Here is a 24405-nt window from a genome sequence, read left to right as displayed (position 1 = left end):
TTAAGCATATAAATTTTTCCTAATATTTGAGTCCCGATTGCACAATTCAAACGCCATGGGCAGGACCATTTTCTTAGGAGGCAGTAGGGTGAATATCCCCCACTCCAGGCTTGGACTCTCTTTTTCAAGAACGAGTCTTCTCTTTTTTTTGCCCTTTTTCAAGTAACCGTATGAGCCATCTATCAGCACAATATCATATCCTCCAGATGGTAGCTTAGAATTGAAATACGAGTATAGTAGAAAGAATAACATTTCACTCTAGAAATCCTCAATGGAAGCTATTCAAATTTTGTACATCCACAATGTGACCCAACTTCCACATAACGGATGCGGACTCAAAACAGCATGTTCAAATAGTTACAACCATTTTTGAATATTCATTTTCACTTGAAAAAAAAAAAAACAAATCCATAAAAAATCTGACTTCGAAGGAAGGCTAGATTAATTGACCGAGCAAGACTCCAACCATTCTGCATCCATCTAGCAAAGCCGTCTGCATGAAGCGCCCTAAACTTTGTAGTCAAGATAGAGCTCCATTGTAGACGTAAGGATCCCAATTAGCATGGATCATACAACACTATTGGATGAGAATTTTACACACTTTTAGCAGCAAACTGTGGAAGCAGGTTCTAACTGTACAATGCTAGGCAGACATTAAAAACATGCATGTTATGGGCAAGAATATATATATTACACAGCCCAATTAGTGTTACAGTCCATCTACAGAAGCAATTTGACTTGCAAGTCCCATTCTTCATGCCAATGGAATTTGAAGCAGTTGGTGTGTGAAGCTGACTTTAGGCAAGGCAAGGTTGCAGCTATGTACCTTGAAGTGAGATGAGCTCAAGTTGGGAATCAAAGAGCACATTTTGTATTCCTCAGCTTTCATTGCCTGGAAACCTAAAAAATAATTGCACAACATAGACGGTGAAAAAGCATTACTGAATGACAAACTTACAGAAACATATTTAAAGCACTACTTCATTGAATGAGAACATTTAAATCGATTTCAGTAAAATTACTAATTGCTTTCCTCAGCTTCCGTTCAATACCTCACTTCCCTATCTCTTCAACTATTATTGGAACTTTCGCTCCATTAGCCTTGTTCCACATTCTCATCCACTTCCTTAACTCTGGTAAAGACGGTCAAGAAGAAAAGAGAGCAACAAATGATTATTTCAACTTCGAGGTTTCTTCAGTATCACTCCTGTGAAATTTCGTCTAAGTTTGATATTCATATACAAGACGAAAAAGATCAGCCCTCACATCGTTTGCTTGTGGGCAGGCATGTTAAGCAAACTTCTATTGCTGTAATAACTTGACCCTTCAGACCATCTAATAAAGTCTAAGATCTTTTAATCTCAGCCCTTGATTATACATAAACCCACTAAGACCTACAAATAGCCAGAAACAAAAGAAAAATATCGAAAACATAAAAATCCATAAGTTGCAGCTTTATGATGCATCATGGGAAGATCTTATGTCCTCATCATTCATTTTGCTGCAAAGGAACTCGCCTCGAGTTCTTTTAAGTTGATGCTGGAGCTGCTTTGATTGCTTTCTTGTATCAATAATAACTGGTCATGGATGCCCATCATAGGATGTCTGAAATTCTTTTCAATACTTACTCCAGGTATCTTCAGATCGTTTTGAAAAGAGGCGCAAACGTGTATGACTGTTGAAAAAAAAATGTGACAAATCACCTAAAGCTAATGGCATGTTGAAATATTTTGCATTTATTTGAACTTCAATAGCCTCCTTCAGAATTGTAGTTACAGACAAATCCTTACATTCTTCAGACTCACCATCATAAGCTATTTCATGATCTTCATAACTTGGACAAAAATCTCCTCGACTGAAACTTTCTTTGATCTTCAATGAGTCCAGTGATGTTTCATCTGTGGCTGTCTGATCTTCACTGACAATTTCAAAATTCAGGTAAAGTCTCTTCTTTGGCTGTCTTGATTGCATATTTATCTCAAATTTCTTTAGATGGTAGAATCACCTCCTTGATTCTTTCACTTCTTGAATCATGAATTTCTCTTTGTTATCCTTGACAACACTTTCACACAGAAAATTTATTAGACACTGAAATTGATGTTGTCTCCTCCTTCATGATGTCTTCTTCATGTGCTTCACAAAGTCCTCTGGCTGTTGACCATGTGATACTTTGCCTTTTATGCCTTGGGACTGTTGGTGGTGTGATGCTTGATGCGCACCTAACAATCCCCCAATTTGGAAATTTGGTCATCCAGTCCACTGACAATTTTGTCTTGGTCAACAAGTTATCACATGTTCCAGTGTCCTAAGACCCCTATCATTTCGATACCAGGACTGTCCTCAATGATTGTACATGCTGGGCAAGCTACGCTCTAATACCAAACTGAGGAAAGGGGGTCAATTAAGATCTTGCATATGGTTGAAATCTATATATTGCTGGAATTTCAGGATAAGAACTGAGTTTTCAATAATCAGGATAAGAACTGAGTTTTCAATATAATTGAACTAAAAAGGAAATGTTTTTGAAGAAAATTGGTAATGGATGGCTATTGTCTAATCTAGAAAATACTTGCTGGATTTTTTTGGCAACAGAGAAAGCTGAGATACATATGACATTAAACATCTATGGGGAAAAAGATGTTTTTTTGATGAAAAACAATTAGAGGAAAGGTGAAGAGAAAAAAAAATAAAAGGACAAAAAAAAGGCTAAAGAGAAGAGCATGAATAATAGGGAGCTCACTTTGGGAACTATCACACCATTTTCAAGGTTTCATACTTCTATTGCAGAATCACATAGGAGAAAAACCGTAGGAATCATCCCTTTCTTCATTAATCAATCATCCTACTCTCTGTTTCGTCAATACTTGAGAGTCCCTTTTTATTACTGAACAAAAAACCAAATACAACTCTTCTTTAAAAATCCCAAGATTGCCCCTAATAAGGAATGGTTACTGTTCATGGTTATGGTAGCATGAACAGTGCCTTAACCACCATTGCTATTGCAACTCAAACCTTTAGACTATCTAATAAAGTCTAAGATCCTTTAATCTCGACCTTTGGTTATAAATAAACCCACCAAAACCTGAAAATAACCAGAAATAAAAGAAAATACAGAACTTAATAACTAAATGAAATCTAATAAACTCTCTAAATCGCAGTCCTATGAGGCATGATCTTGGGTCATCATCATCATGTGAACTCAGAAGCAATGTGCCCGTAAATGCATGCATGTGTATGCATGAGCATGTGCAAGTATGAATATGACATAGGTCAGCAGGTTGTATTCCACATATGCACACGTGGCTAGTGCTCAACTGGTGTTCTGATTCTGCATGTCTAAGCTAAACTCGGTCGTGCACGAATGCACATGATGTCTAAGATCAAGTACTAGGGCATAAACGATATCTAAGATCAAGTCGTAGGTGGAATCTATATCAACCTTTGAATTATAAAACAGTAGATACGTGCTCATATCTATGAGCATTCTCATGTCTACATGTAGCTGCATATAAATAGGACAAGGTCCAATGGCAGTAGGAAATAACCATGAGTCAATGTGATCAACAGTAACCAAGTGTTTCTGCCCATGAGGGCCCACGGTATACGCTGTAAGCAAGTAAAAGGCATTTTCGAATATCTGGACAATCAATGAGCATGTAAATCTCTAGGCCTTCATGTAAGGGAGCCGGAGGAGCAGGGAGTTATCAAATGAAACATATGTTGATCAAACAAGACTATTTGGCTAACCAACCACCTGGTCTGGTGTCCCTAGTTACAACACATCTGTAACAAACTCTAATTTGAATAGGTTGAACATAAAGTCACAATCATGCTCTAATGGGAGTATAGAACATTCAAACTGAAGCTGCTCAGAGGTTAGTTTAGTAATCAAAAGAAAAGTGCAAGTATGCTATAGCACCAAGTTACCTGTACACTAGTTGCACTGAGGGATGTGAGATTTGCTTCTTGATAAAAGATAGATCCAGTACTGGTCTTTATTACCCTGGTCCTGAGTTCGATGGCTGTGCATATAAAGTGCCTTGTGCTGCTTGCCGCTGTTGCTGCTGCTGAGGCTGAGGCTGCTGTTGCTGCCACTGTCCACTATTTCCATGCATCGAAACACTTCCTGAAAACTGTCTTTGCACTGATCCTTGGCTGGAAGGGGGTATTATGGTTTCAGTTCCCACTAAATTTTCTGGTGGAGAATTGGCCAAATGTGCTGTTGGACCTGGTGAGCCCACATTGTATGATGACTCTGGTTTCCACTGTGCTGCAGATGAAGCCACAGGAACAGAAGTGCCTGAATCTGTACAATAAGAAATGGATGTGGTTGGGATCATCTGATTAGCTAGAACCTGATCAGCTGAGGAGTGTATCCTACCATCAGAGTTCAACTGGCGGTTTTGTTGGAGCACCATTCTTTGAACATTCTGTTGAGATGTATTCATTTGATGCTGCTGCTGCTGCTGATGATGATGATTAGGCATAGGTGATGAAGAAGGAACAGGGGGTTGCTGGGAAGCTAACATGGTGGGACTGGGAGAACCATGGACTGAACCTTGGTTGCAAGTATCAGAGTGAGAAGGTGCCGATGTCATTTGCTTTGATGATTGGGGCAGCACACGAGAGTACATCTTTTGTTGGTTTCCAGTCTGAGGCAAAGTGGAACTCAAACCCAAGTTACCAGGAAAGAAGCCCTGGACATGCTTGTCAGAAACTTGGTTCTTGGGAGAGCTTGAAAAGCCACTGACTTGAGAAGCATCAACTGGTAAGTTCTGCTGCATCAGCATGCCCCCTCTCCCTAGACCCTTCATAAGCTTAGCTTGCGGTTGTGACTGTTGCCTTTGTTGCTGCTGTTGCTTTGGCTGTTGTTGAACCTGTTGCCGCTGTCTTTGCTTCATAACCTGATTTGGCATTCCAGAGCTTGACTGCAGATTCCGTGGCATTTGTTGCTGCTTATGCTGCACTTGGGAAGGACTTGCACTCACAGGAGAAGATGTCTGGTTCTGCTGTTGGATCTGCGAACTATTTTGAATAGGTGACATGGCATTGGATCCAGAAAAAGGGTGCTGTGCCTGAGGAATCATCCGCTGTTGAAATGGCCTTTCTTTAGCAAAGCGATAAGCATAGGCCTGCTGCTGAGGGCTTGACTGGTTTGTTCCTTGAATATGTGGATTGTGAGAATTTCCAAGTATGTGTGCCTGTTGTGGCATCTGATGAGACTGTTGGTGTTGTGGAACTGGAAATGTCTGAATCGATGGAGGAGCTGTTGTGCTAGAAAATGAGGCACTCATGCCATTGAAAGGAGTGACGACCTGACCATTCCCTTGCGAAACTTGTATCTGGAGTTCTTGAATCAACATGTGCCTATGGTCCTCCGTATTCTGACCAGGCTAAACAACCATAAAAACAACAAAAAAGTGGGTCTATCACTCATATGCAAAATTTGCTAACTTCAAATATTTTGACTCTGCCTTGACAGTTATTTTTCAACATGCTTAGCATTATGAATAGATGTCATGTGCGCATTAGCCCCAACCTTCAAAAAGTTAATGTTCAGTGACATGTTTTTGGGTCTATCATTCAGGACACTGATCATTACATATTTCTAAATTCAAATGTTGGGATTCTGCCTTCGAAATTTATTTTCCTACATGCTTAGCATTTTTGAGTCTTTGATACTAATTTTTTCTACATGCTTAGAATTATGAATAGGTGTCAGGTGCATGTTAGCCCCAGTGATTATATTGCAATTGATTTAGAGAATAATGTGAAATTGTTCAAGCAATCCACGTGATAATTTATGTTTGCAAACCAAGAAAATGTCATTGCAATAAGGTCAGAAATCAAAGGGCAAGTTGAAAGAAACTGAGACAAGGACTGCTATGGCAGTTCATATCAAGCCTACAACCAAAACTTGCAAAAGGCATGTGATCCATAAAAAGGCTCTTATCATATATATTTTTGGTACGAAGTGCTTATGGCTTAAAACAGTCTTCTCTCTTTTATTTCATGCTACTCTTTTTCAATTGATTTTTTCTCTTTGAAACAATACCACCAAGAATTTCTAAGCAGACGGTAACATATTAATGTAAACAATTGGATTTTAAAATATGAAACATTAAAATGAGATCAAAGTTTGCACAGAACAAATTAGCACTCCACTTGTTACTTTTTAATTGCATTTATTTATGTTAATGCAACATAATAGTTGCATTATTTTGAATGAAGTAAATTGATACCCATGTAACTACTAATGCGAAACAGCAGACAGACTACAAATATGAATTGACATAAATATGCAAGCAATCATGCCAAAATGAGAGATTAATAGCTCACTCGAAGCATCTGCAAAGCATCGCGAGGCCTCAACATTGGGTTTCCAGAGCCAGAAACAACACTTGGATGGACATTGACATGATTTTGCATTCCATGCCCACTGTTTGGCAGCATATTTCCAGTGGAAACCATGTTTAGCATGCCTGGTGGACCCATTCCCTGGAAACTTGGTCTCGGCATGGGCATGCTTCGGTTCATCCCACACACCATCCCAATACCATTCCCACCAGATAACAAGCGAACACCACGATCGACTCCCACAGGTAAAGCCCCAGGTGCAGACATAGTAGATTGCTGAAGACTTCTACCAGAAAGCATTTGGCTATACTGCTGCATTCTCTGATCATCAACTGGCATAGAAGTTGGTCTTGACACACCATATCTCTGGGCATCCCTAGGAGAACAATATTAACAACTACCATAAGCACAAAGAGAATAAGAGAACCCTTCTAGAACAATAAAATATTGAACCGAAAAATGAAAAAATAGTTAGATCATCTAATTAAATATACCTAGGAGCCACATTTAATGGAGCAGATGGTGATGGTAAGCTGCTGCCTAAGACCATACCAGGAGATCCTTGTAACATGGTGTTCACATTTGAGGTAGAAATAGAAGCCATAGAACCCTGATGACTTGAGATTGCTAAACCACCTGTCTGAGATCCCTGATATCCAAGGGAAAGAACATCTGGGCTTGAAGCAATTGCTTCACAAAGATCAAGTGGCCTGTTTGCATATAACTAAAAAAGTTAAAAAAAAATTACTTTCAAAAAAATGAGAAAATACAAAGAAAGCACTAGCACCAAGAAAAGATTGGCAATAAAAGCCTTGGAATTGAAATTATAGATTGAGATGCATCAAGAACATAAGAAGTCAGTAATAACTTACGTTAAAATGCATCCAGTCAGGTTGCTTGAGCATACTTGAGAAAGAGCAACCATATGAGAACTGTGCATTGAAGTGATTTGTTTTGGCTCCAGATTGTCATTCTTCTCAAAACACCAAGTCATATTCACCAGCAAGCATGATGGAACACATGAGCAAAAGCAAGGAATTTAGATAAATTAAGGATATGCAGCATAGAATAAAGGAAAGAAACTCTAAACCATACAACGCTAGACATAATTCAAAGAGCATGCTGAAGATATAGACTACATATTATGATTGTTAAGCTGTCATGTCATATGTGCTCCCCAGGTTTTCACATTCAAATATGGTGAGAGCGATAACTGCAATTGGAAGGAACTGATCATTTCCTTGTAGGCATTGCAAGATACTTTCATCTCTGCAGTACAGATATCTCTCTCTCTCTCTCTCTCTCTCTCTCTCTCTCTCTGTGTGTGTGTGTGTGTGTGTGTGTGTGTGTGTGTTTGTAGCAGTAGAGGGAGTTGGAAGGCCAAAACTGCAACTTGCTTTTATCATTTATGGGTAACGAAAGCAAGTCGCATCTCAGCCTTTCACATGCTAGCACCCAAGTTATCATGGCAATAGAATGTTGTTCACAGTAGAACAGGAAACAGACCTGATTCCTACGGGAATGCAGCTGCTGTCCAAGCAAAATAATTTTTTCAAAATGTGCCTTTAGAGTATCCTCTTCCAGGGGTCCTTGAAGACGTTGAAACAACTGTCTGGCACTGCCCTGATGAGGAAAGTAAAATAAAGATATTGGAAGATGAGTTACAACCATTTGACCTAGTGTTAGTCGCCAAGATTTTCAAAGCCAACAGATTATGTGGTTGTCTTAAAACAAACAAATCACAAGTGCCTTGCCTTTGGTATGCCAGGTAGAGTGGATGGATAAGCTTGAGATGAGCCTGAATCTTCTGCACTATCAGCCCCATCACCAGCACTTTTGTCCATTAGAAATTTGTGGCGCTCCCTGCATTCTTTAGGCTTCCGGTAGATACACTGCGAGTGTAGAACAACATCAATACCCTGAATCCTATGCAAAGAATGGGACAACAAGCATCAAGATGGTTATGAGCTAAAGTAGAAAATATACAGCGATAATCTGTTCGCTGGAGGGGGAAGATTTGTTTGGGAGGGGGGGGGGATATCAAGAATTACAAAACTTCCATCTAGTAAGGCTATCAATTTTTAATAAGATAATACTAAAACATAATGAAAAAGGTAAGAAGATTTATTGAAATCATGGTTCACAATCTTGATACTGGATCTCAAACCAGTACCATGCTGGTACAATATCAATATACTCCTGATAGGGGGCTCAGTTCGACGTATGGAAACTCCGTACACTCCACGTACTGAGTCTCGATTCGACATCGCTATGGTACGATGCACCTGATATGAAGCAGTACGTACAGGCACATCGAACCTTGATTGAAATAGATCCTTAAGTCCACAAATTTTAAGACAGCTCAAAGCCTCTATTCGGATCTACTCCCTGGCATCCTCACAAGCAAATTATTTCAAAACCTTCAAGCTACAAGCATCAAAATAAATCTCCCTGCCCTCAACCCAACTATATATTGCAGACCCACATGGCTTATAAAACAACGGGGTTGGCTGAAAACTGTTCATGTGTGTGCGTGTGAGAGAGAGAGAGGAGAGAGAACTGCAAGAAGTTGGTGGAGCTTGGTTTAATCAAGTGCTGTTGGATATTTTTGTTGCTTTAATTCTTAGTATTGGATGTCAGGAAATAATTAAGAATAGGTAGCATCCATGCTGTTTAAAATTAAGATCTTAGAGGAAAGACAAGGGGACAAGAAGATGGATGATCATAACTGTGAGGTGTGCTTGTGGTGCGATTAGGATCAGAGTACAAGAGTCCTTATCAAAAATCAAGGTATACAGCCATGATTAGGCCTTATACAAGTGGATGAGCACAGGTTAAGTTATCCAATCATACCCAAGCTCTATGAGTTCAAGAAATTTTCAGGGTGGGCAATGCAAGTGCATTGAGGAGCAAAGAGATTCCCTATAAATGGTAATATGGTGAAATTTTATCTTTATTTTTCTTCTTCTGGGTTTGCGTGCCTTTTTTTTTATGGAGGGAGGGGGTTTGTAAGATGGGATGTCACTCAACCCCCCTTTTGTCCATCCTTGTGCATCTGTCAAGTCAAAATACGCCCAAAACCACATCAAAATTGTAAACAAATAGTTGTGAAGGAGATACATTCCATCATTCTTAATCATGAAGAATCCTAAGTAGATAAGTAAAAGAAACCAAGTAATTGACTGCAGCTGATCGCTGGTGCTAATACAGGGAGCTGACAATGTGAATCATGCAAAATAGCACACAAGCATGGAATGAATTGTGAGTCACTTCACCTTGAACTGGAGGGTGCTGTTGATTGCATCACTTACTAGCTCCCAATTTGGACCCATATCATGAACAAGTACAACAAGTGCCTGCCATCAAAAATGAAATAACAATTTTATATCAAAAAACATGTTTCATGTGAGAGACAATTCAAATAATAGAACAGTTTGAAAAGGCCGAGAAACCTGGTCCTCAAAGTTTGACCATGGACTTCCAGATCCTGACTGCCCAGCAGCCATCTGCAGAAAGAAGATTTTGAGAGCCAGAAGTTGGTTATACATATAAATGTAATTTACATGTACAAAACACAATTAATCTTGCATCTTGTTTGAATCATGACAATCCGAAATCGTTCATTTTTTATTTTTTCTGCCCAGAATAACATAAATGCTAGTCAAACATTTGCCATTGCAGATAAATAAAAGAGATTAGAGATACAGATAATCAAATTGGATTTACAGCAGTACAAAAGAATACATAGCATAGGTAGGATTGCAAGTAAAATCTTATTGAAGAGCCTTAGACTCCCAAATCACAGTATGCTCCAAAAATATACTGCACCATAACCAAACACTTCATCTATGCTTCAAACATAAAGAAATGGAGACAGCTTAAATTTTTTTTAAAAAAAAAAAGTTTATTTTCGGAATGCAAATTGCAATTGGTAATTTCAAAAATTTCAGCCATAGTCATGGTCTTAAATCCCAATAGGATGTCCCGAAGGACATCAGGATAGGGTATCATCCTGAATGTCGGGACAAAACCGTCCCACCATTGTCCCAACATTCCGAACGGCACATCTTGGGGCAACCCCTGCCCCGAAACAGGGCGGGCCAGCGGCACGTCCGGTTCCATAGGAAAACCAGGACAGCCCCATCCCACGGAATTTAAAACCTTGGCCACAACACAACTAGCAGCATGGTAAAGACATAACTAAAGAACATGACAATTGGATCAAATTGACAATTTTCTACAATAGAATCCAGATTATCTGCAAACAAATAACTAATAATCTAAGTTTGCTATCAGTCATGAGTGACTAAATACTATGGAGGCACAATATATCCAACAACATAATAGCTTGCATGCCAATTAAAAGGGGCAAACAGACATAAGCCAAAAGTGCAAACCTTTAATGCTTTACATTTTCTTCCCCGATCTTTGTTGGCAATAATTTTAATTAGCCTATTTGTATTGGACATATTACTCATCTGGGAAGCAACTGGAGAAGGCATTGACCCAGTGACTGGGGTAAGTGCTTCTGGGGAGGTCTCTGGCAGTTGCTTCAAAAGCTTAGGTTTCTTAGCAGCATGTTGCCCATAAATAACTGCAACTTATGTATTAGAAAAAAATCAATAAAGTAACAAGAACAATTGAAGCAGAACAATTAATTTCTGATATAAATCATAAAATTATAAAAAACTAAAAGAAACTACCAGTGTTCTCATTTGACTCAAACTGGTGATTCTCCAATCTTTTTTTCAAATGGTCCTTCTGCAATCCAAAAGCATAGCATGAGTAATTAATAGAATATTATATGAAAAAAAAACGTAGTAGAAGTGCAGTGAGTTGACACAGAGATTAGTACGGTGATGGGATAAGCACTATCCTTTTACTCTGCCAAATTGTCTGATAAATGCTTTGAAATTATGAAATGAATAACAGACAAGGGAAAAAAAAACACAACAGAATAAGAACTAAAAGTTATCAAGACATGAATGCCAGTTGTAAAGCAATATTAAGAGATGGTATACACACAAAAAGGCCCCCATTAAAACCTGCTCATGGAGGAACAGTAAGATCAACTTAGATGTATCTATCACTCCCTTGATCTAGCAGAATACAGCACCCATGTCTAAGCTTAGCTCGGAGAAGAATAAGTACAAGACCAAAGCAAGTGATTGGTTGAATACTGAAATCCTTAATCATAGTCACGTGAACAAAATATGCTAGAGAGACAACAAGATATAATTGCGCCAACTAAAGCAGTTAATATGATTGGTTGAAAAGTTGGGATCTACAAAGGTCTACATCAGTAAGTGAAGAACAATAACTTTAATGTAAACTAGCTAAAAACCGTAATAGCCTCCAGTAACATCTACGACATGCCTTTAGACTCAATAAACTCATGTTCTTCTGATTTACCAGGCAGGAAATGTATTAATTAGTATGCACACAATCCAAAAGAAAAATAAATACAATGATGGAAATATTAAATAAAACATATATTATAAGTATCTCCAATATTTTTTTATAATTTTATTAATCTGACAATTGACACCAACTACTTTTTCAACAATTTTATTCATCAAAATTATTTGCAGAATATGCTATTTTCTAAGGATTGCCAAACTAGCCCAAACCGCCTGATTCAGGGCATACCATACCAAACTAGTGCAAAAATGGGTCAATTTGCCTAAATGGTTGAGATTCGATGCGAACCAGCCCGAACCGCTACAAACTGACAAAACCGCTGGGGTCTGCTCAGGCTGACTTGGTTCAAGTCGGTTCATACTATCCTGTTACCAAAAAGATAGAAGAAGGCAACTGATGCCATTCTCTTCACTTTTCCTTCAAAAGTTTTGAGGGAAGGGTGGGTTTTGTGAGGAAAAATAAGGGTAGAAGACTAATAAATTGAACTTGGAATTCTCATAGAACTACTGAATATATCACTTCATGTTTAAACTCCAATCTTTTAAATTCTGTATAACTTAATATGCTAAACTTATTACAGTTTTTTAAGTCCACACAATTATCAAATTAAGATAAATCATAAAAAACAAAAAAAAATACAAATTATCTAATTTTATACCTAATGAACATGATTCAGTCGCAAGGTTTTCTAGTTTTATTTATGTTAACTCCAGAGTTTCAAAGCTAGTTAAACCAGACTAACTCCCAAATTAAACGAATAAAACAAGTGAAAATTCACCTGCTCATGTTGAACTGTGGAATCAACTTGCAGCCGCTGCTCATACAACGAACCCTGCAATATTACAGAACTTCACTAATCTAGCAAGAAAGTAATAGCAAAAAACTGTTGCTTTTTTTTTTGTGTGTGTGTGTGTGGTTGGTGGGGGGGTGACGGCGTTGGTGGGGGCTTTACCTTTCCTGAAACAATTAAAACATTAGAGTCGGTCAAATTCAATGAGTTCTTGTAACGCAGATGCTTAGGCTTCTTCTTCTTTCTAGATTTTGTTGTTGATATTTCATTTCCATCATATGGTAACTGCCTCCTAAAGTCCACTGTAGATTCAATTTCCATGTTTTTCCGGGGCAGGGATCCACCATGCAGGGAACTCTGGTCATCTTGGAAAGAATTTGTGTCTCCACTTGAAACATCTGTTTTACTAGTTACTTGTAGACTCTCAGTAACTCCGGCACTAAAAGGACTCACAACCCGTTGCCGAGCAGCTGAGCGTACACGCTTTGTCGGAATTGATCCAACATTAAGGGTACTTGATGGTCTTTTTCCAAATGACAAAGATTGATTTCCTGACTTGCTTTCCAAGCAAGGCTCATAAGACAAGTCAGTACCAACTTCATATGATCTTGGAGCACATGACTTCTGTTGCATGTTTTTTCTCCTTTTATGAGTAAATTTTGATGACAAACCACCTTCAAATGCTCCAGACAAATAATATGTGCCTGTTTCACCTTCATCCTCTTCATATGCATTCTCACGAGATCCATCTACATCCACATACATTGTGTTAGAATGTTGGTGTATTCAAACAAAAGTAATGATTAACCGTATATATCTAATACCTGCCACAGAATCACACATGGACGCCTCACAATCCTCTTGATGGATGGTGTTGCCCATTTTCTGCAAGTAGTTAAAATAAATATCTAGTGCTAGAAAAGTAGTTGACTGGCAACCCTAAACTTTAAGAATTTGCTAGTGATATTATTAGCAAAAGAAAATGTCAAGATATCACAATGTGGACAAGTCTTCTTCAAAAATGTCGCATCCGTAAAGTATGATTGCCTTTATAAAATGTAAACCAATAAAAAGTACCAAATGTTTATCACATTTATGTAAGATATCTCTGTATATTGCCTCTTCATGAACCATAACCCACATTATCACAAGGTAAGGCAAAGTTTCAAGGCCTTACAAAAGTGATTGGATTCATGTATCCAACATTAAAATATTCTCAATTGGTTTAAATGTCTAAGCTGACATAACGCAACTTTGATGAGTTAGAAAAGTGGATAGAACGACACAGTAGTTTATTGTAAACCCATATGAAGCAAGGATGACACCAATTGTTTAGAGAGATGGACATATTTTTATTTTTTGCCTGCATAGTCACTTCAAATAATGTTTCAATTTTTAAGTATTCATGAATCTTAATCAACTAAATGATTATCTGAAATATTTCTAAATTATCTTTAGTTCACACATACTATGAATTTTTCATGAATTATTTATCAATTACTCATGGATTGCTAATTAATGAAGTCATATACATTTGCTGCTGTTGACAACCATGCCTTAATTGTTCTGCATCTAAAAAAATACACGCGTATATATACATTTACATGCATGATATAATTTATACATGGATATGTATAATAACAATGTATATTAAATGCATAGTATGAATGTGTGTGTGTGAGAGAGAGAGAGGGCTATAGGGAGTGGGCTGAGACATGGATTCTGATGCAGAAGTCTCCCATTTTAAGAATCTCTGCCCCTATTTTTACTAGAATATTTGCCTTTCATACAATTTAGAACTGCCTCTTATTTCTGCTATTGCATTAGTTACATAGAGAAATAAGCATGTAGTCGCATAGCCTTGTTTTCAAGATCCTTTTTTTCCTTTTGAATCATTGGCAAAGTTTATTTTTTCATTGCAGATTAAAATGTCCCCCCCACCACTCACTTTCTGAATGCACCCAGAAATAAAAGAAAAGAAAAAACTTCCTTTTACCTTATAATGCACCCATTCAGACTCAACAGATTCTCTGTAGGCCTGCATTGCACCAGGAGGTACCGTATAGAAGAGACTCTCCTGAAGAGGAAAAGGAACCCGTTGTTGATATGACAAACAGGAAACAACATTTGAACCAACATGTGCTGAAGCAAGATAGTTTATATCAACAAGTTGTCTTGCTCTTCTAAATAAAATGTAACACGAACACTATGCATATGCAGGTATACTGCTAAGCAACAGTTTCCAACCGTAAAACATGACTAATAGAAAAAATTTATTAAATATAAGAGAAAAGGATCTAGTCCATACTTCAGAATGTTGATCTTCCCAGGACATTTCTAAAATGCCAGTATCACACAGCCTGTCAGGAGTAGTTGGTGCTTCAGCCAAGACAGGATAACTCGATATGTTACTATTATACTTCAAAAACCTAACTGCATAATCCTTAATAGCAAGTCGGGGAATGTGCCCAGATCTTTCTGCTTCAATATATGTGCTACCCTACACAAAACCACAGGTCAGCCATTTAAATATTGCTTAGAATCTTAGATGCTGGATCATTTCAAAACAGCATATAGAAAGCAATTATTATATCAAAAAACAGATGAATAATAACACGTATTGATATTGAAATGTGTAATACTACAAGAGAGTAAACAAACCTAGGTATCTCAAAAAATGAAATCCTATTATACAGCTTAAAAATTTAGGCCTCGAAGACTTAAATACAAACTTTCTGCTGACACAGAATCATTGACAAAAATTCCTTACCAATTACAGACTCCAAACACTAGCTCATGTAGTCAAGAAATAATACAGCACACAGGGAGATACTGCTGCAGCTGCTGCTTCTTTCTTTGGCTAAGTGGGAGGAGATAGTGCCACAAAATTTGTATTATGCCTACAGTAAATTCCTCTTTAATTTTCAACCTTAGTTGTATCTCTTGTCCATAATTTTTAATTGCAGTCTCATCTCCATTTTTCATCAAAATTGGTTTATTATCATTCTGCTGCCTTTTAATTTTCCTTTTTAATGTTTAGGCTTTTTTTTCATTAATCCAATTCAGCAAGGAATCTTTATAGTTCCTAATTGATCAGCACTATATCATCTGCAAACATGCACCACAGTATTTTTTCTTAAATGTTAGAAAATAAGTCTACAATTAGCATACAAAGATCTGGGCTTCGTGCTGCTTTGTGGTGGGAATCACTGTTATTTAAAATATGATCAAACCATAGCTAGTCCTAACATTTGTCACTGCTTTAGCACACACATGCACTCAGCAACTTAATGTATCAATCATGCATGCCCTTCCTTCTTAAGGCCCACCAAACTACACTCCTTTGTACCTTATCACAATCAAATAAAGGTCATATATGGACTTTCCCTTTTTCTCCACATTCACTGTACAATTGCCCGAGTAAGAAGACAGCCTCCATGGTCAACCTTTCTAGAATAAAATCAATGTGATAGTGTACAAAAATTTCATAAAACGAAGATCAGGAAAGGCTACAGGTTAACAGTTATGATATCGCAAGTAACATTTACATATTTAACTTGGTATACATGAATGCACATGATGCTCCGTTCTAGTTTATAAATGATTAAGATTTGATACATGGATCTTATGGATTTTTTTTTTCATAATGGTAAATAAGAAAATATATGTGCATTTGATAAATGAATTCCAGGAATTGGCATACACTTATCAAATGCCAAGTATCAACATCGCCCACTATCAACAATCACACAAACCTGTAGAAACACCCACAAGTTGCATTTGCCCTAGCTAAGAATAGCTTGGAGTTACGAAAAAATTGATATTGGATTGAAAAGCAACAATAAATTAATACAATTGATGGTACACCATCAGTCAAGCGAGACAAGGTTGACCTTAATGACCACAAACCAATTTAAGAAGGAGAAATGTCAGAAAGTGCGTGCATATTTGTTAGTAGGTATTTAGGGCGAATTTGCTACCCAAGGCAATATATTTCAGCTGATAACTTACTCTCATGAACAATTATGATATATCATCATTACCGAATATAATTTTTCATGTCCTTAATGGAAGTAACCATATCAAACATTCCCAACTATCCAGCACAATGATACTTTCCCCCATGTTTTATAATTTACTAGGTTGTACACACAGTCATCTAAATATACTTAGGCCCTGTTTGGGGGAGCTGTTGGCAGTAGAGCTGTTGGAAGTAGAGCTGTTAGAAGTAGAGCTGTCTGAAGTAGAGCTGTTATAAAAAGCTGTTTGTTGTTTGGTAACTACATTCGTAAAGTGCTGTGGTACTTTATTTTGTGTTTAGTAAACAAACTAAGAAAGTACTTTTGTATGACAAAATTACCATAAAGGACATTGCATAGTATTATACAACAGAACATAATAAAACATAACATAAATTAATACATAAATATACGATATAGTATAATATTATTGTAATATAAAATAATATTATGTTAATATAGCATAATAGTAATATAATTATTAGAGTAAATTAATATTTGGTAATATAACATAATATTAAATTATTTAACATAACATATTAATGTATTATGATATAATGTAATATATATTATATTTATAGTATAATACAATAATAAAAGTATAAAATATTATAATTATTAGTATAAATTAATTTCTCATAATATAACATAATATTAAATTATTTAAAATAACATATTAATGTATTATAATGTAATGTAATATAATACAATATTTATAGTATAATACAATAATAAAGGTACAAAATATTATAATTATTATTATAAATTAATTTTTCATAATATAACATAATATTAAATTATTTAAAATAACATATTAATGTATTATAATGTAATGTAATATAATATAATATTTATAGTATAATACAATAATAAAGGTAGAAAATATTATAATTATTAGTATAAATTAATTTTTCATAATATAACATAATATTAAATTATTTAACATAACATATTAATGTATTATGATATAATATAATATGATATTATATTTATAGTATAATAAAAAATAAAGGTACAAAATATTATAATTATTAGTATAAAATAATTTTCCATAATAATTTCTCATAATTTCCCATAAAATAATTTTTCGCGGTCCAGGGGCACTTCTTCATGGTCCACGCTCGAGGAGGACCTCAGCGTGGGCCGCGAGGTTGATGATAAAAAAAAATAATAGATTAATTTTGGAAGGTATGGAAAATGATTAAAAAATTTTTCTTCTAAAATGTGGTTCAAGAGATACATACAAAAATTGAAAAGAAAAATACCTTTTCTTACAGAAGGGAGTCTGACGGCTAGGGTTCTTGGCTCCAGCAGATTTTTAGGTTTATAAAGGGACAAACTATATAATTATGTTATTTTAATATGGGCATTTTTGTCAAAAATACAGTTTTCCGAAAAAGCTGAAACAGCTTCCTCCCAAAAGCTCCAAATTGCAGCTTCCTCCCAAAAGCTGTTTTCAGCTTCCCGCAAAAGCTGAAACAGCTTTTTGAAAAATTTACCAAACACAGTTTTTCATCTAAAAGTACTTTTGGAGGGCCAGAAAGTGCTTTTTGGCCCTCCAAAAGCTCCCCCAAACAGGGCCTTAAACATGTAATTTTATGTTGGCCATAGCACAAGTTTATCATTAAGAAAATTCTCCATCCAGGCATTTCCCAAGAGTTTGTCCTCCCTGGATTTAGCTAATGCTTGAACAAAACAAACTAATGACATCTCCTTTTCTTGAGATTTGGAGGTTGTGTGGTAACATGCCCAAAGGAAGAGATAAAATGTTGCCTCATTTCATAAAGAAAGACCATTTGCAACCAAACTAGTCTGACCCACTAAAGAAAAGTAAACAAAAGAAATAAAGCCCTTCAGTCTAAACTCCAACTTATTGAAGTTCTGAACATAACCAAAAGAATAACAGTTATGCTCAGCAGGATCCGCCCATTTGCTAGAGAATTAGAAACTCAATCTGATCAGCACAATGCAGCAACCAAGGGGTTCGTAACAGTCATGTTGCAGTAGGCACCCAGAAAGAACATCAAAACTGGAGCAGAGAATCTAATACATAGATACAACTAATCTTACTCCTCGGTTTAGAAAATTTTAGTGAAGTAATCTGAGTCAAACAAGAATTTTCCTTCATTACTTAGGCATAAAAAATTAAAATCTAAAAAGAACCTAATAATTAGTTGAACAACATCAACACAATTAGTAATAGATAATCCTGATAAAAAAACAGAAATCTCCAACAGGTTCTTTCTACTTTTTGAACATGCCGCACAATAATTAAGTCAGTGTTCTGAAAATATTTGATATTGCAAGCCTTGTTGGACATACGCATAACAAACTGACATTTGGAAGAGTGAAATCATACTTGACCTCCATAAAGCAAGATACATTTCAACCATCCAAGATGCATAATTTAAAATTTACCATATCATTAATTTAACAGCAAAATTATTGCTCACCAAGGCATATGGGTCAAAGTAGCAGGAGTTATAGAGCACCAAATAGAAACAGGTAAAAATATAGCTATTCATATGAGAACAAAACCATAAAATTCTATTATTCTGTACATGGTATATCACCACGTTAGTAGAATTCAGGGATTCAAGAGTCAAGAAAGCCTAATAGCAGATGGTTCGCTGTCCCGGGCGTCCATACCATACCGATACCAAATTGAGACTCAGTATGAGAGGTGTACTGAGTCTCCATATGCCAACCCGACCCCCATACCGGGCACACTGACACTGTACAAGCATGGTACAGTACGGGATTCGATACCGAGACCGCAAACCTTGCTACAGCCCAAACCCATCAAAAGATATAGAACATGTCAGAGACTTGCTCGGATCAACTTCTAGAAGAAGACATTCACCTTGATGATAAGGATGAAACATTTACATCTAATTACACAAACAAAGCATCCGCCAGACTAACTTAATGAAAAGCTGAAAAGTAAAAGCAACCAATAGGACACATCTAACTATTAGTCTGATAATACTAAGAGGCACCACATGTTATAACAGAAATGACCAAGGCAGTCAAATTGTTCAACAATAAATCCACAACCTGGTGTTTTTCAGCTTTAGCCCCATCAATCTTCCACGATCCAAGCATATCTGAATTGCACTCTCCATCAATGGTATCAGGTGTCTCACCACTAGTTCGCAAAGTGTCAGCTGAACGCCAAAAATGGAAGACAGCCTTTGCTAGAGTTCTAGCCACATTTTTCTGCTTATGCCACATGTTCACCTGTTGAAACTTTGGTCGACCACAAGAAGCAATCCAATGGCATACTTGAGCTGCAGCAGTTGTCTTCCACAGGCGCTCCTATTTAAATATGATGAAAGCAATTTTAATAAATTAACAACATTAGGTGACACTGGTCAAAGTAAAACCTATTTTCCTTTACAGTAAGCAAGAGCGAAAATAGGATAACTAATATTAAAATTGATTTGCTTGGCAAACAATATCTGAATCAAATATTGTAGATGTGCATTTACACACAGAATGCATCAAAAGTCTATTCAAGAAAAACACACCTGCATGAAATCATTTGCCATCCATGCCATCTCCTCAAGAACAAAATCCCAATGACATTTCTGTCGCTTTTCTGAAAATATGTTGCACAAAGACAACTCATCGGCTCTCTTAAGTTTTGCCTGATAAGCAAAATTGTTATGATATTGTTAAAAGGTAAGCCCAGTTCTTAGCAAATAAGTAAAATTCATAGAACCATCTAACAAACCTCTATTATTCGAGCCTCTTTCAGAACAGCATCTTCCTGTGCCTTCTTCGCCAACTTCAAGTGATTTGCAGCATAGTTCTGAACCTCAGAGGTAGAAGTGGAATTCCTCTTTTCGTGGGCAGTGATTGCAGGTTCACAAGTGGAGGAAACAACTGTCCTTGCATCTATACCAGACTTGTCAATGGAATTGGAATCTCCTAAAGCCTTATCCAGCTTCCTATCTGGTATATCACCATTTAGTATCATAGACTGGACATCAGTAAAAGGACTCACTTCACCCGGTGCGTCGGCACTACCATCACAGACTTCCACCTCATCTTTAATATGAATAACCGAGTTGCCGGGGTTTGGCTGAACAGATCTGGATTCATCGTTACCACTAATGGGCGTATCAACGGCTATCAACTGATTGTTCTCCTTTAAATCCTTGTTCTCAAGCCTGGATGAGGCCTCTTCAAACATTGAATGGCCTTTGGGGTCTCCATGTGAACTGCCATCAATCTTCCCCAGCATCAAATGCTGGTCACCATCTGCATTTCCAACACTTGTACTAGTCATGTTGACAGAAAGGGGATCTGTTTTTATGTTACTCGTACTTAAGGCTTCAGGAACAGAGTCAGCGACACAAGTTTTTGTATTCAGATCATGCACTTCGGTTGTATTTTTATCTGGAGCATTAAAGCCATTCACCTTTTCAGCATTACTGGTATCTTTAATAACCTCAGTAGACTCATGAAGAGTGGGAAGAAAACCAACAGAAAGAGCTTCATCTTTTCCAGAGACGTCAGATGAACGAGATGTGGTACCGTTGGTAACTCTGTCAGCAATTACATGAGAATGCTCATGAGTGTGGTCATTATCCTGCAAGTTTTCAGAAGATTTCACTTCCACTGCTCCTTCTGGCACTACATCTTTTATCATATCAGTGCATGTGTGATGAGTTTGCACTGTATCCAGCTCCATATCCACATGATCATCAGAAGCAATATTCTTTGATACAACATTAACATTTGGGCTTGCTGGTTTTGAGTTGGAAATGGAAGAAATAGCATGGTCCTCCACTTGTGCTTCCCATATTGAACCCTTTGCATTTCTGGGACTGGGTCGGGCAGAAGGTATAGCTAAAGATCTATTACCATGACGCAGAGTGAAATCAGTTGAACCTACATTGCCACTATCACGACTTGTTCTGGACCTATTCCGTCGGGCATATGCTTGACTTTTAACCCCCGGACGAAAAATAACAGAGTCCTCTGATTCTTTTGCAGAACAATCAATCTGGGAAGCTTGTTCCAGTGGAGTTATATTACCACTTTTACCACTATGCTTAAAGTTTCTTTCTCCACCAAGATTACTGTTTTCTCCATCCAGAAACAAAAGATTGTCAGCAATGTTAGGTTCACGACTCAAAGAACCTCCAGGTCTGTCACTGCTTTCAACAGAATCTCCATGGGGTGAGGCAGCTAATGCAAAGCTACCTCTTGCTTCACTGTAGTGCAAAAACGGGAAAAAAAAAGATCAATATCAACAATTCCAGATCTAAGGAAGCTATATTGGTTACATACATTTATCTCATGATAATTTGATGTAGTATATAAACCTGATCACATATTGCTCAGCCAGTTGATCTGTGAGGGAAGTAGACTGTACACTGATTGATGCTGCATGAGCAAATTTAAAATCCAGAGGATTTCCCCCCTACAAAAATTACAATAATTATCATATAAATCTATAAAAAGAAAATAATTTTATAAACCAGAAAGTCAAAGAATAACCACGGGGAAATACCTTTTCGAGAAAATCTAATTCCCTCCTCCGTTCTTCACGTACATCGCATTCCTGCCTGTAATTCATACATTAAGAAATTTAGCTGTCTGCGTTAGAGAATTGCAGCAGATAAATAAGACACATATTGCTTCGACGTACTGCAGCTCTGCCTGTGCCTTCTCGATTGCTGCACGACGAGGTGAAGTTTTGGTGTCTGCACCAACTCCACAATCGACAATGCCTCCCATCGAATCAATAGTAGCATTTACCAAGAGAGAAGGTGCCAGCTATGCCCATTCATCTATGGGCTTCCTACTTTCCGACATGCAAATAGAGCAACATCCTGTCTCATGGATTCATAATAAGCAGGAGGGGAAAAATTAATCAGACAAACGATAATTGCAAGATAAGCAAAGCCAGAACAAGTTGCTAAATGCATGAACAGAAAGTATAAAGACAAACTGCAGGAGGGTGCAAACCTACGAGCAGGCTTGAGATCTTAAAATTCAAAAAATTGCCGGTCATAAACCAGAAGGTTCTCGAGCGACAGAGCCTTTCGGGCTTTTTTCACTAGGGCAGAATTAGATAATTCTGACACAGTTCACTAAGATCGAACTAAAATCGAGGGGATTAGGGGCTGAAGAAGATGTCGGTCTTCCAAATCTAGGGTTAGGGTTAGGGTTAGGGTTAGGGCTTGGAGGAGAGGTCAAAGGTCAGCATCTAGGGTTAAGGCCAAGGCTTGAAGGAGGAATGGGAGATGATATCCGCGCAGCTAATTTCAACAGCGTTAGGGCTCAAGGAACGAGGAGGAGAGACGAGGTGCAGGGAAGACCAGTGCGTGGGAGAGAAAAGCGAGGGGCGACGAAAGGGAGAAGAAGGAATTTGACATGAGATGCTCACATTGGAGACGTAGGTCCGGAGATCCAAGCCCGGGATTGTGAACGGAGCGCCTGGGTGAGACAGGACAACCGACGGCGAGGAGGTCCGTCCGCCACGGGCGATTCGGCCACCGGGAAGGAGAGGGGAGGGAAGGGCGGATTAGTAGGGGAGGTGGGGTGGAGTCGGGAGAGAAGACGAGCGTGCGTCAGGCGGGTTACTCGAGTCCCACTCAGGTTGGGCAGGGCTGGGCTGGGCTGGGCTGTTATGCAGAAAGTCTTATTTTATTAAAAAATTAAAAATATATAAATATAAATTTTAAAAATAGATTTTTATGATAATTTTATTATTTATTTTTATGCGAATTTTTATTAAAATTTTGTGTTGTCTGTATAAATCTATTGCTATGTAATTGAGAATATAGTTTGTATTATTGACATTTGAAAATATTGAATTACTCTATCCTTTTGCCTCATCCTTCTCCTCCTCCTTCTTCTTCACTTTCCTCCTCTTTATCTTCTTTCTCCTTCTTCTTCTTCTATTTTATATCAATTTAGTATGAGAGCATCTCATTCTACTTGCCTTTCAAGCATGTCCCACATTAGTTGGTATCAGAGTAAACTTCGATCCACCACCATTGTCATGGCTTCCCCATTGCACCATCACCGCCATTACAATTCCATGCTCTATTAGCATCACCTCGAGATTCACACCTATCCACCAATAGCACCATCTTAAGATCCACTACTCACTATGTCCCACCACAACAGCATCATAAAAAAAAAGAGAGACAGAGAGAAAAAGAGAGAGAAAGACGAGAGAGAGAAGAGAAAAGAAAAGAAACCGCCAAAAAAAAAGTTGGATATCCTATTTTTTCCTAATTTCTTGTCGCTTCCGCCTCCATCCCGACCACCGGTGGCCCGTTGCCCCTTCATCGAAGCATCTCACTCTATGATGATTATGCCGGTCTCCGCAGCCTCCATCAATGGTCGTTCAAGTCCGATCAACAATCTCTCGGGTCCATATTAATCACCCAACCCTCCGTTACTCACATGGTCTCCTTCTCTGTTGTTGATCGTCGAGATCTACCACAGCCACTCAACTTCATCATCATCTCAACAGTCTGCCTTCTTCCTCGGCGCCTGCTCCAATGCCATGAGATGTCGCCGCCCTCAACCTTGGCATCTGGGAGCCATCACCTCAACACCGCCCTCTCCTCTCCATTGTTAGATGGCCTCACACATGGTCGCACACGTTAGGGCTTCGAACTTTAAGGCTCACAAGGAAGTTGACCTGTCGATTTAGGTTCAAATCCATAAGATCCGATCCAGACCCTGTAGGAAGCTTTGAAAAAGCAGGTTTGGTTTACATTCGACCTATCGACCCGATTCACTTTTGTCATATAGCATATAGTCCAATCATTGCACATCATCAACATT

General features: G+C 37.7%; 1 protein-coding gene across 5 annotated transcripts; it reads right to left on the bottom strand.

The window, feature by feature from the left end:
* Window positions 1-226: 226 nt before the first annotated feature.
* LOC103707774 (chromatin modification-related protein EAF1 B-like) lies at window positions 227-23203 on the bottom strand. 5 transcript variants are annotated; one of them, XM_008792432.4, is made up of 24 exons: window positions 22991-23203; window positions 22250-22433; window positions 22112-22166; window positions 21924-22021; window positions 20324-21812; window positions 20118-20237; window positions 19645-19905; window positions 14877-15068; window positions 14565-14645; window positions 13393-13453; window positions 12731-13317; window positions 12557-12610; window positions 11061-11118; window positions 10755-10957; window positions 9810-9863; window positions 9633-9713; window positions 8112-8249; window positions 7864-7980; window positions 7230-7330; window positions 6852-7067; window positions 6340-6733; window positions 4382-5393; window positions 3928-4306; window positions 227-900 (listed from the first exon to the last, which is right to left on the bottom strand). In XM_008792432.4, the coding sequence occupies exons 2-23, from the start codon at window positions 22336-22338 to the stop codon at window positions 3999-4001; spliced, it is 5769 nt and encodes a 1922-aa protein (XP_008790654.2). In that variant the 5' UTR covers window positions 22339-22433; window positions 22991-23203; the 3' UTR covers window positions 227-900; window positions 3928-3998. The 5 variants fall into 5 exon arrangements, with proteins under 5 accessions (XP_008790654.2, XP_008790635.2, XP_008790645.2 ...); XM_008792413.4 differs by having other exon boundaries at window positions 3928-5393; XM_008792423.4 differs by having other exon boundaries at window positions 3928-5393; window positions 10755-10951.
* Window positions 23204-24405: the final 1202 nt, after the last annotated feature.

This window comes from Phoenix dactylifera, chromosome 8 (genome assembly GCF_009389715.1).
Source record: "Phoenix dactylifera cultivar Barhee BC4 chromosome 8, palm_55x_up_171113_PBpolish2nd_filt_p, whole genome shotgun sequence".
NCBI lineage: Eukaryota > Viridiplantae > Streptophyta > Magnoliopsida > Arecales > Arecaceae > Phoenix > Phoenix dactylifera.
The sequence above is the reverse complement of the archived record's forward strand: the minus strand, read 5'-3'. Positions and strand labels throughout refer to the sequence as shown.